Consider the following 12635-nt stretch of genomic DNA (forward strand, 5'->3'; position numbering starts at 1 on the left):
GAGCCTACGGTCTGGGGCAAAACCACTTGCATTTCAAGCTCTGCCATTTATAGGCTGAGCCCTGAGACAAAAATGATTCAACCTCATTGTGACTCTGGCTCCTTATCTGCTTAAACAAACTAATTTATGCCAAATGCTTTAAAAAATGTTTAATATATGTGCGGATTATAAAAAATACTGCTATTGTCTATTTCCCCAAAAATCTGACTCCCATAGGCTAGATTTCATCCCCAGAGAAATATTTTTTTTAGTTGACTGGCCCAATATTTAATTTATTTTTTTCAGAGTTCCAACATGTAGAAATAAAATTATTTCATAAAACACTGGAATTTCCTGGTGTTCACTTACATACTCACCTGTAAAGTATTAGCAGTTTTGAACAATAATCATTCCCTATAACAATGAGTCTGTCCTTTCCAATTTACTGTGTTGTTGTTGTTAAATTCCATCAGGACAAGTCAGGTCAGACACAGAAGGAAACCTCTCCCGGTCGTATGCCCTCCTCACTGTTACTGTTCTGTTTGAGTCTACTGTGTAGCTACTGTGTCTGTCAGTCCAGCTCATTGGGGGCTTTCTCTCTGACTCTGCCCTTCTACTTTACCAAGCATGATGATCTTTTCCTGGGACTATTTACTCTTCTTTCTAGCATCCCAACTATTTCCTAAGACATACCCAATACTGAGTTATACCCAGTGTATAGGTATTTCTGTTTACTACTGTGTTAGTCTTGGTTGACTAGAGAAACAACTCCAGAGACCCTCATATGTGTGTAAGAGAGAACTTTATGTCAAAGAGCAATTGTACAGTAAGAAAACATCCCATCCCAGGCCAGATCAAGTCCATAAGATATTAGCCTATATGCCGATACTAGTACATAAATTCCTCTTTTGACTCACACAGCCATGCAGTGACATGAAATGCAGGAAGATCACAAGCCAGTGGATGAAATGCCGTGCGGTTGCAGTGGTGATGGAAGCATCTTAGCACTGGTGTGGGTCTCCACGTGGGTCCTCCAGCTCCAAGGTCCTGGCTGCCATCAGCTTAGTTAATTCCCTGTGGCTGTCAACAGGAATATAAAGCAGAGCGTGTCTGTGTCCCACCTCCAGTGAGCATTTATCTCCGTGGCGCCTCCAAAGGAGGTCATCAAGCAGTGACCTCATTGACAGGCTAAACTCCACCCCTTCGCTCTTAATAGTCTCAAGTTGGCACCAGATTCTTTAACTACCACAATTACCCTTGTCTTTCTGAAGCAATATCATATACAGATTTCATATTCAATGTGGATTTGCCAAGCAGACAAGGATAAAGAAAAAGTACAGTGGGAAAAAATCCTTAGACTGTTTTATTATTCATTTTTGTGTGTAAGAATATAAAGCAAATGTCAAAATAAAAGTTAATATAACATTACATTGTAAGACATATAAGTCTGCATTTTAATGTTTTCTATTCAGAGCTCCCAACCATTTTTTCCTGTCAATTAACTTGAAAATATACACGTTGTCTAGATCAATCAATGCTTTTTGTTTGTCATGCACCATTCACGTGTACAACATGTCTTGTACACTTAACATCAATATAGGTACCACCAATCCCTTAAATGTGTGTTGCTGATTATTGAGACTGGTCCTTGAGGAAATGCTATAAGTGTATGTACTGGGGTAGTTACATAATCTGCTTTCAATTTGAGATTTAAGAGCAAAGGGTTGGAGTTTACCCTGTCAATGAGCTCACAGCTTGCTGGCCTCATTTGGAGGCTCTAAGGAGATAAATAGCTCTCTGGAGGTGGGACACATACACGCTCCCTGAGAGAAATTCTTGCAGATAGGATACATGGAGCGACCCCAGAGCCCTGGATTTGCAGGAGCCATGTGGGGACACTTGCCAGTGCTGAGATGCTTCTGCTGCCACTGGATCCATCAGACTTTCCATCCTCTGGCCTGTGGTCTTCCTGAATTCAGCATCATTACATGTGTTGCAGGAGTCTAAAGAGGAATTTATAGATTGGTATTGGACATATGGGCTAATATCAGACTTACGGACTTGATCTGGACTAGGTTGGGATGTTTTCTCAATATTCAATTGCTCTTGTATATACAACTCTTTCTTACATACATATGAGTCTCCTTGGACTTGTTTCTCTAGTCTACCCAGACTAACACATGTGCTAGAGCAGAGGTTCTCAAGCTTCCTAATGCTGCAGTCCTTTCATACAGTTCCTCATGTTGTGGTAACCCCCCCCCAACCAGAAAATTATTTTCATTGCTGCTTCATCACTGTCATTTTTCTACTGTGATGAATAGGACAACCCCTGTGAAAGGGTCATTCGACCCCAAAAGGGGTCGCGACCCACAGGTTGAGAACTGCCGTACTAAAGTATTCTCTACTTTTTAAGTTTTTTGTTTATTTTTAACACAAGTGGAGGTCATATATCCCAGAATTTAGTCCCAATATGGGTTGTGGGATAAATTGTAGTTAGTAAACATTTCTGTTTATATGCTACAGAAATTTTCACTTGAATCATGGTTTTGGAAAGTGAATATTAGCTTGTGAAATCTTTTGCTTGAGTTTTACATAACTCACAATAAACAAACTACAAATCAGATGAATCCCACCCCCATCTCCCCGTTTTCTAGAATTTTAATTAAAAGGGTTCACTTTAACTTGCTAAGTGGAATATACCTTTTTGGAAAATTGTTTCAGGGTTCAAATGTTCAAAGACACGATGGCAGTCGGAGTTTCCATAGTGTAATCTAAGGAATCACTTCCTGGGAAGATGCCAGTCTTGCTGAGTCATTACCTTTTGCCTAGCAGGAGAAGTCAAGTCAAACTCTAGGAAAGCAGGCTCCATTGCCTAAGTGCTCGCTGCATATGGGTCAAAGGCTGGTGCTAACTTTAATGAGCACTTAGTATAAGGATGTTACAGGTGGTCTCACAAACACAGGTGGTGTTAGAATTTTTAAGCTCTAAAAATCCTTCCTAATTTTAAAATTTAGTTTTCATCACTGCTCACTTCTCATGGTCTCTCCTGTCTGTGATGTGAAGCTTTTAAAAAATTAGAACAGAAGAGTTTAGTATTGTTTTTGTCATTTATAATGTTCAAATAAAATACTTTGATTGTCCGTCCAAATAACGGGAGCCTGTTGGCACGCAGTAAAAGCGCTTCCCTGCTAACCCAGAGGTGAGATTGACAGCTTTGGTAACTCCATAGGACAGGTCTACTCTATCCTGTGGCACTATTGTCAGTCAGAATCAACACAACCTTATTCTCTGCCAAAGTCACAGGTGGTTGTGTGGGTTTCATCATTGCCTTATTATGTCTGAGGTATAGTCTGTAGGCCCCAGAATGAGAACTAATTATTTCTAAGCCCATATAATATTTTTAAATGCCTTATGCAGTCCTGCCTTGAAGGTAATAAATAAAAGGAAGGATTGAGGATCATTCTAGGCGAAAAGCTTGTGGTAGTGTTCAGAGTCATGTTGCCAGGTTGGAGGAGAGGAAAGCATTCCGCTGAGTGGATTCCCTCATACTCTGCTAACCGAGTAAGTTGGCCTGTGGTGCACTAAAGGGCGCAATGTCAAACTTCTGACACCACAATTAAAAAGTTATTGACAGCCAGTTGATAACAACTCCTGGAAACCCTGTAGGACAGAGTCAAGCCCTGTCTAGGTTTGCAAGGCTGTATTCTTTAAGGGAGCACACTGCCCGGCCTTCTCCCTGGGAGCACCTGGTGGGTTCAATCCCTGACCTTCACGTGGGCCTCTGAGCGCTTGATCCACTGCGATACCAGGGCTGCTGCTTTGTCTAGTTTGGTATCTGAAATTAAGGAAAATGACGAAGAGTAAACTCCCTTGCTTTTCATAGGATTTTCCAAATCTGAGAACATTTTAAGTCTGCGAAGCAAGTGTTACACCAGGTCATCTTTTATTCTGAGTGTTGAAACTTTCCAACTATGGAAACATTTTGGTTACATTTTGGTCTGTGCTTAAAACTAGCCCTTTGGCAACAGTTTCTAAAGAGAGCACATGGAACACGGACCCAGCCCTTTGGATTTAATTATTCATCAATTCCATTGAAGGCGGTTATTCAACATTTTCGTGATTAGTCTGGCTTGGCAAACCCATCGCCTTTCTTTTTAAGTGCCCTGGGCTTCTCTTCCTGAGAAGCCTTTGCAGAGTAATATGCTTTCGAGTTTTCCCTTATAAAACCAAATGCAGCTGTAGACGTACTTACTTACAGCCGCGTCCCAAATTGCTCTTTGCTGCAGCAAGCGAAGGGCACCCATCAGCCTCCACGCTGTTGCCGCAAGCAGTGAGGGCGGGGCACTTGTACATAGGTCCACACTGAGGGCTGAGTTGGGAACGACTCCTGACAAAAACACCGTGCCTTGGGCTTGAGGAGTTGGCATGGGTAGATTTTGTATGTAAATCTGATCTAGTTCGCATCTTGTCAACAGCTGGTCCAAATTAGAAACCACCTGGGAAACCAAGTAGAAACCAAGATAGGAGAGAACCAGATATCTCCAGCGGTTCTCAACCTGTGGGTCATGACCCCTTTGGGGGTTGAACGACCCTTTCACAGCGGTCCCCTGATTCATAACTGTAGTAAAATTATAGTTATGAAGTAGAAACAAAAAAAAATTGGTGAAAATAAGGAAGAAATGGGTAGCGGGGGCACTGGGTGCTACCCAACCAAGGGGAGGGAATTGCTTATATCTTCACAGGGAAAGAGGGACCAGACTTCAACCCAGTGCCCCAAGTTGTGAATGCAACATTCCAGCGTGGAGTAGGGAACCAGTTGAGAGGTCTTGGGGGCTGGCCCCAGTACCAAATACTAAGTGTGCGCCTGCCCCTCCTCCCAGAAGAATTTATTTCAAAGGACGGCATTGAATCTACAGCTCAGGGAGAGGGACATAACTGATGGGAACAGATGAAGGGGGAGTAGGAGAGAGTGGAGCACACCCTGGCCCACCAGGTCTTGAGGACGATGACCCCAATGAGAGAGGCCAGTCCACAGAGAGGACCACATGGCCGGCCCCACTATGACACATGACGTCCCACACTGACCCATGGCCCTGCGGGGCTCAGCACCAGAGACACAGTATGGGAATTGTGCCCGACCTGATCCCGCCACACCGAGGCAAAGCACTGGGGGAATGCAGCGAAACAGCAAGGGAATGGAGTGGCAAGGTCCCCAGGGAATGCTGAAAGTGGACTTTGGGGCCAGGGCGTGGTGCCCCAACAGACTGGACTGGAAAATGCTCCTAAACTGGCTAACAAACGATCCTTGTACTAACTACAAGCTTTTCTTTCTTGTGTTTTATTTTGTTCTTTGTCAGTGGTTTGTTGTTGTTGCGGTTTTGTTGTATATTGCTGCTTGGTTTTGCTGTTTTGTTTTTGTGTATGTTATTATCTCCGCAAGTCTGTCTAAATGAGATAGGCTGGATGAACAATCTGGAGGAGAAAACAACAGGACCCACAGTCCCAGGGGAAATGGGATAGAGGGAGGTGGGGGGAAAGGAAGTGGTGCTAACAAACCCAGGGACATGGGAACAACAAGTGATCCAAATTGGTGGTAAGGAGGGTGTATGAGGCTTGGTAGGGCATGATCAAGGAGAATGTAATCAAGAGGTCTTGCTGAAACCCAGGTGGGGACTGAGCATGATAGTAGGACAGGAGGAAAGTCAAGGGAAATAGAGGAAAGAGCTGGGAGATAAAGGGCATTTATAGAGGTCTAGATAAAGACATGTACATATGAAAATATATTAATATATGAGGATGGCGAAATAGATCTATATGCCTATATATCTATAGGTTTAGTATTAAGGTAGCAGACATTGGGCCTCCACTCAAATACTCCCTTAATGCAAGAATATTTTCTTCTATTAAATTGGCTCACTTTTCCGACACAACCACTGAAGACAAAATGGATGAATAAGGAAATGTGGTGAAGAAAGCTGATGGTGCCCAGTTATCAAAAGATATAGCATCTGGGGTCTTAAAGGCCTGACGATAAACAAGCAGCCATCTAGCTCAGAAGGAACAAAGCCCACATGGAAGAATACACCAGCCTGTGTGATCACAAGGTGTCAAAGGGATCAGTTATCAGGCATCAAAGAACAAAAAAATCATATCATTGGGTACACACCTCCATAATATGATCGCTAAGGATAAATGGGTACATAAGCAAATGTGGTGAAGAAAGCTGATGGTGCCCAGCTATCAAAAGCTATAATGTCTGGGGTCTTAAAGGCTTGAAGGTAAACAAGTGGCCATCTAGCTCAGAAGCAACAAAGCCCACGTGGAAGAAGCACACCAGCCTGTGCGATTACGAGGTGTAGAAGGGATCAGGTATAAGGCATCAGAACAAAAAAATCTTACCATGGTGAATGAGGGGGAGGAGTGCAGAGTGGAGACCCAAAGCTCATTTATTGGCCACTGGAGACCCCCTTGCACAGAGATCTAGCAGAGGAAATGAGCCAGTCAAGGTGCCATGTAGCACCTATGAAAAATACAACTTTCCTCAAGTTCGTAAATACTTCCTCCCCCCCACCCCCCACCATCATGATCGCAATTCTACCTTGCAAGTCTGTAGACCAGAGGATGTACACTGGTACCAATAGGAACTAGAAACACAGGGAATCCAGGGCAGATGATACCTTCAGAACCAGCGGTGTGAGTGGCTATGCTGGGATGGTAGAGGGAGAGTGGGTTGGAAAGAGCGAACCAATTACAAGGATCTACATGTGACCTCCTCCCTGGGGGATGGACAAAAGAAAAGTGGGTGAAGGGAGACGTCAGGGCAAAATATGACAAAATAATAATTTATAAATTATCAAGGGCTCATGAGGGAGGGGGGCAGGGAGGGAGGGGAAAAATGAGGACCTGATACCAAAGGCTTAATTGGAAAGCAAATGTTTTGAGAATGATGAGGACAGTGAATGTACAGATGTGCTTTACACAATTGATGTACATATGGATTGTGATGAGTTGTATGAGCCCCTAATAAAACGATTAAAGCAACAACAACAAAAAATGAAGAGGGCAACAAATGTACAGATATGCTTGACATACCATGGACGGATGTATGGATTGTAAGAAGAGTTGTATGAGCCACCAATAAAATGATTAAAAACAACAACAAAGATAATTTTATGGTTGGGGGTCACCACCACATGAGGAACTGTGTTAAAGGGTCGTGACATTTGGAAGGTTGAGAACTCCTTCCTTAGGTATTTACCTTCATTGAAGACACTCGATTGTAGTCGTTAAATGTCAAGTTTATGTTGTTAAATGGCCACTTGCAATACTTTAAATCAGATTCACTTAGAAGTGCAAGAGGAAATCTTATTATAGAGGTGAAAGAGGCATTTACTGGCCTCTAATATCTGTGTTGCCTGTCACTTTTTACTAGTAGGTTTAACAGAATGAGACAAACAACTGTCAGTTCCAATCGTGGCTCCACTTATGAGCAGCAGCGGAGCCTTGGTGCCACAGTGGTCTCACGCTCTCCGTTGGTAATCCCAGCACTTGCCGGTGAACCACCAGTCACGGGATAGGAGAAAGATGGCAGTCTGCTTCCATCAAGAGTACAGCCCCGGAAACCCCACGGCACTGTTCTCCTACAGGGTCCCTGTGGGTGGAATTGACTTGACAGGAATGGGTTTTTATTAGCCATGTGATTGAAAAGAATTTACTCAACTCTATGACCTTAGATTTCTCTATGATACAATGTAGATAGCAAAGCCTATCTTGTAAGGTGCCTAGCACAGTGATCGCTATAGTACAATTGTATAATACATAACTCAGCATTTAAAAAGACATTTCATTCATTTTTTAACCTGATGATTCCCAAATGCACTTATTCATGCTTTCAATTTTCATGAAATTGTCCAAAACATTGATAAGGTGGTTAATTATATTTTACTTAATTAAAAAGGAAGTCTTTTTACTGGACTAATTAAATAATTCTAAGATGAGTAGTTGGAGAGCGTGGGGATATAATTACAATGAAAAAAATCAATATTTGTGTTCAGTGTATAATCCATTTTGCTATATTTTTCAAATATAGAAATTAAAATAGAAGTTTAACCCTTTCTCTTTTTATAAGGTTGAATAATCATTTAAAACCATTTCCCACCCCTTCCCACTTAGGAAGGGAAGCAACAATGCAGATATTTTCAGATGAATTAGTATGCAGGCCAACAGGAAGTATTTATTTTTCATTTTCTATCTTTCTGAACTGATTGCATTTGCTAATCTTGCACATGTAATACTTCTAAAAGTGTCAGTGATAAGTACATACAGTAGCATTAAAGGCCATTTGCGTTGATAGTGATTGGCTTTTCGTTCTAGAGTTGTCCATTAAAAGAACATGCACACTGGTACAGATAAGAGCTTGAAACACAGGGAATCCAGGACAGATAAACCCTCAGGACCAATGATGAGAGTAGCAACACTGGAAAGGTTAGGGCAGTAAGGCGGGGGAAGGAAAGGAAGGAAGGACCAATCACAGTGATCGACACAGAACTCTCTCCGGGGGGTGAACAACTGAAAAGTGAGTGAATGGAGATAGTGGTTGGTTTAAGATATGAAAAAAATAATAATGGATAAATTACCAAGGGTTAATGAGGGAGTGAGGCTTGGGGAGGGAGGAAAGAGCTGAGGAGCATCGAAGGCTCAAGTAGAAAGAAAATAATGCTGGCAACATTTGTACAAATGTGCTTGACACAATGAGTGGATGGATGGATTGTGATAATAACTTGTAAGAGCTCCCAAAAATGATACTAAATTTAAAAAGTGATTAATTTATAAATGCAATTTAAAAATTAAGGATCTAGATATTAGATTTAAGTATTCAGGTCTCCAGCCTTTTTTTTTCCCCTATCCCCAGAATGTAAAAATTATGGAGTAACCGGATTCACAGCTGAGAGCTTCTTAAACAAGAGCTAATGGGGGCCTAAATTTTACCTTAACATGAATATAATTTATTTGACAGAAATGTTTAATTCCCTCTTGTTCTTGAGAATCAAGCCACTAAATAAAAGGAGACTTTCCAAAGGTGAAGCATTGAACTACAAATCGAGTACTCTCCTTCTTCATTGTGTCGCACACCTGCAGCAAAAGTCACCGTCCGAGTCATTTATGGGCCGAGAGAAGAGATCGAATTCTCAGTCCTACATTGGACGACCCATTCAGCTGGACAAGCTTCTGATGTCTAAAGTGAAGGTGCCGCACACCTTCGTCATCCATTCCTACACGCGGCCCACCGTGTGCCGGCACTGCAAGAAGCTGCTCAAGGGCCTTTTCAGGCAGGGTTTGCAGTGCAAAGGTAAGAGCGAGTGGCCACCCAGTGTTGGTTTCTTGCCAGACTTTGAGCCCGTACGTTAGTCAGTCACACACCTGAAGTTACAGTTTTGATTTGTTTACAGCTTCTCTTTCTGATAAATACTTGCTCCTGTTTATTTTGTTTCCAAACCATCACGATTAGATTGCCGATTCAACTGCCATAAGCGCTGTGCACCCAAAGTTCCAAACAACTGCCTGGGGGAAGTGAGCATTAATGGAGGTGAGTGACAGCCCAGCGCCCTGCTCTTGCTCATGCACTGTTAGCGAGGGTGGCGATGAGGACCCCGTGGGCTTGGGAAATTGTACTATTTCCTCTTCCGGTGTTTGTCCACAGCAATTGATGGCCGGGGTCTGTTCTGCTTTGGGACACCCCAAAGAGAAGTTCTTGACCCTCACGCTGTGGACAGCCAACACTAAAACTGGGCGTCTTCATCAATTACCTAATTCAACATTCCAAGTTCATTCCAAAACGGGAAAGTAGTGGGAATGACCACAAGTCTACCTTTCAGCCACTTTTCCCATCCGTTTTCCAAGCCTTGATGGAAGTTAACTTTTCTTCCCCATTTGCCAGTGAAGGGGAGTTTCACAAAGGCTATCTCCTCAGGATCCAGCCACTTTCTTCCTTTCTCCCCCAGTTACTATTTCTATTTTACGTGATTGTTAACTGCATTCTTTAATTAAAAGGAACTTTAACTCAGCCAATTTATATATAAAAATTATATTAATATATCATTTTATAATATACTGTATATTAATATATCCTATATACTACATATCCTTTCCTCCAGTTGTTCTTGTGTTGGAATCAAGTAGATTCCATGCATAGCAACCTTAAAAGGCAGAAGCCGAGCTTCCCCACAGAGTTCCCAATCTTTGACCTCTACGAGGCAGTGACACAGTACTGTCCCCAGCAGTGCCTGGTGGGTTCAAACTACCAATCAATTGCATATCTGCAGACCGATCAACCAATGTGCCATACTTTCCTGTATTTTGGTGCATTCCTTTTGGAAAATCTTAAACTCTACCTGCTAACTTGGAAGGATTCCTAAGGAAAAAATGCTATACTTTAAAGATGTGGTTCACATTATCTTTCAAGGTCGTATTCCTAATGGAAAACTACCAAAACATTTGACTTAGCTCCCCAGACTGTTTTTTCCATGATAGATCATGAGTAGTATTAGATCTTAAGTCTCACATAAGTTTTGGATACCACTGGGGGGAGACGGGATAGTTCTAGGAAATCAGATGAACAAATTGAGCAATCTTCCTTCCTAAAATTTGGAAAAAATAAATTTTTAATATTATACTTCAATTTTCTTCTCTAGAATAAATATATATTTGGAAAAAGAAGGGAGAATTCTCCAGGAAAGCATTTCAACACTAAATTGTCTTGGGGGTTCATGAATTAGCTGCCAAAATGGAAACTTTTGCAAAATCCCTGCTTTCCGGGGCTTGTGGTGCTGTCTTTGGTCAAGCCTGTGAAGCCTGAACCATGCATAGGGCTATAGTGTGATTTTTGATGTTGTTGATTTGTTAATTTGAAGTTACATTTCACCATACAATCAGAAAATATTTGATCAAATGTCAGTATTTCAAGTTTGGCAGGCCAATGTCCCATCCCAATCTATTTTCTGACTTTAAAGTAAATATTCTATATTAGCACATACTTATAATGTTTTGTATTACTATTAATCACCTAGGATTCAGTATGCCTTAAACTATGCAAAACCTTAGGATTTTAACAGTTGTTGCTTATGTGATCAAATTACTCTATCGCAATCTGTGATTCAAATAAACTAACAAACAAATAAAATTAAAAAGTTAAATAGCAAGAATCAACGACTCCAACTTTTTATATCTGTGGTTCCCTTATCATCTCATTTATCATCTTCTCCCTTCAGTCATGGAATAATGAGATATGGTCAGGTTTCTGTTCACATGTGCCTGCTATCACTTTGTTCCAAGGATCTCTGTGAGCCTTCATGTTCTCAGAATTAGGGATCCAGACAGTAAGTATCTTCTATAAGATCCTTTTAAAAATCCAAATATTTGTGAGAAAAAAAAGGGGGATACATTCTTCACTTATTCACGCCACATCTTGTATAGCTCTCTAGGGATTTGTTTCAAGATTGCCTAGCTTTCATTTAAGTTCCAGATCCCAGCGCCCAGGATGATCTTCATGAGTGCAAACCCCTTTCCTAGACTTACTTGGCCCCGGGGCAGAGTCTGATGTGGTCATGGAAGAAGGGAGCGATGACAATGACAGTGAAAGAAACAGCGGCCTCATGGATGACGTGGAAGAAGCAATGGTGCAGGACACTGAGATGGTTATGGTAGAAGGCCAGAGTGACAATGCGGACATGCAGGATCCGGACCAAGACCACGAGGACTCCAACAGAACCATCAGGTGAGGGTGACAGCCCGTCTCTGTCACACAGTGGAATGCCAAGTATATTTAATTTTATAAGCTATTTGGTATTTTAACCTGTTACCAGTTAAGTTTAAAGTATGTGTTTAATTTATTTATGAATGCACTGTGTATTTACTCAAGAAGCTTTGAACTTGGGAAGTCTGGATTCCCTTGGAGAAGTATCATTTCCCATCCTTCCCTAGCACTGCCTCATTTGTTGACCCATTTCCTTTGCTTATGAGAGATACACATATTTGCTGCCCATAAATATGCTACAAAGTTAATATTTATTCAAAGCATATTATATGGGAATAGAAAAACCATAGATTGACGCCGGCAGCACCATGCATTTTATAACAGACCTCTTTTTCAAATACAAGGAGGTTTCAAATAGAGAAATGGAATTCTTCCATAAAAGTTTTTTGAAGGCCCCTTGAGTCACATTGGCGGTCTGAATCTCACCAAATTTTAATGTATACATACTTTTAGATCTGTGATCTAATCTTTTAATCTCTTTGATTACTAAATAATATCCATTTTTCATATCTGGTCTGCAAACTATAGCCACAAGGCCAAGTCTGGTTATTGTCTATTTTATAATTAAGTTTTATTGGCACACAGCCACATCCAATTTGTTCATGGCTTCTTGTGCACTACCGTGGGAGTGTTAAGTAGTCTGCAAAGCCCCAAATATTTATTGTCTGGCCCTCAACAGAAAAATCTCTGCCAACCATTGGATTTTTGTATAAATCTGATCAAAACTTTTGTTTTCATGTTGCTAATTCTTTTGAAAACTGAAATAGTTCATGCACATAGAGTAACTTTTTTTTATTTAACAGTATAATAAATATTTTTTTTAATACCGGGGAATGTTAAAGTC

The 12635-nt window shown here is 41.3% G+C and overlaps 1 protein-coding gene across 3 annotated transcripts in view; it reads left to right on the forward strand.

Annotated features, from left to right (window-relative positions):
• Positions 1-12635, forward strand: part of PRKD1 (protein kinase D1) — a 349031-nt gene that overhangs the window by 271805 nt on the left and 64591 nt on the right. For all 3 annotated transcript variants that reach the window (XM_075530541.1, XM_075530539.1, XM_075530540.1), the window contains 3 exons: positions 9118-9328; positions 9488-9565; positions 11548-11752. In XM_075530541.1, coding sequence (XP_075386656.1) covers positions 9118-9328; positions 9488-9565; positions 11548-11752 — 494 coding nt within the window. The remainder of the gene's footprint in view (positions 1-9117; positions 9329-9487; positions 9566-11547; positions 11753-12635) is intronic.

The sequence above is a fragment of the Tenrec ecaudatus genome, chromosome 14, assembly GCF_050624435.1.
Source record: "Tenrec ecaudatus isolate mTenEca1 chromosome 14, mTenEca1.hap1, whole genome shotgun sequence".
Classification (NCBI taxonomy): Eukaryota; Metazoa; Chordata; class Mammalia; order Afrosoricida; family Tenrecidae; genus Tenrec; species Tenrec ecaudatus.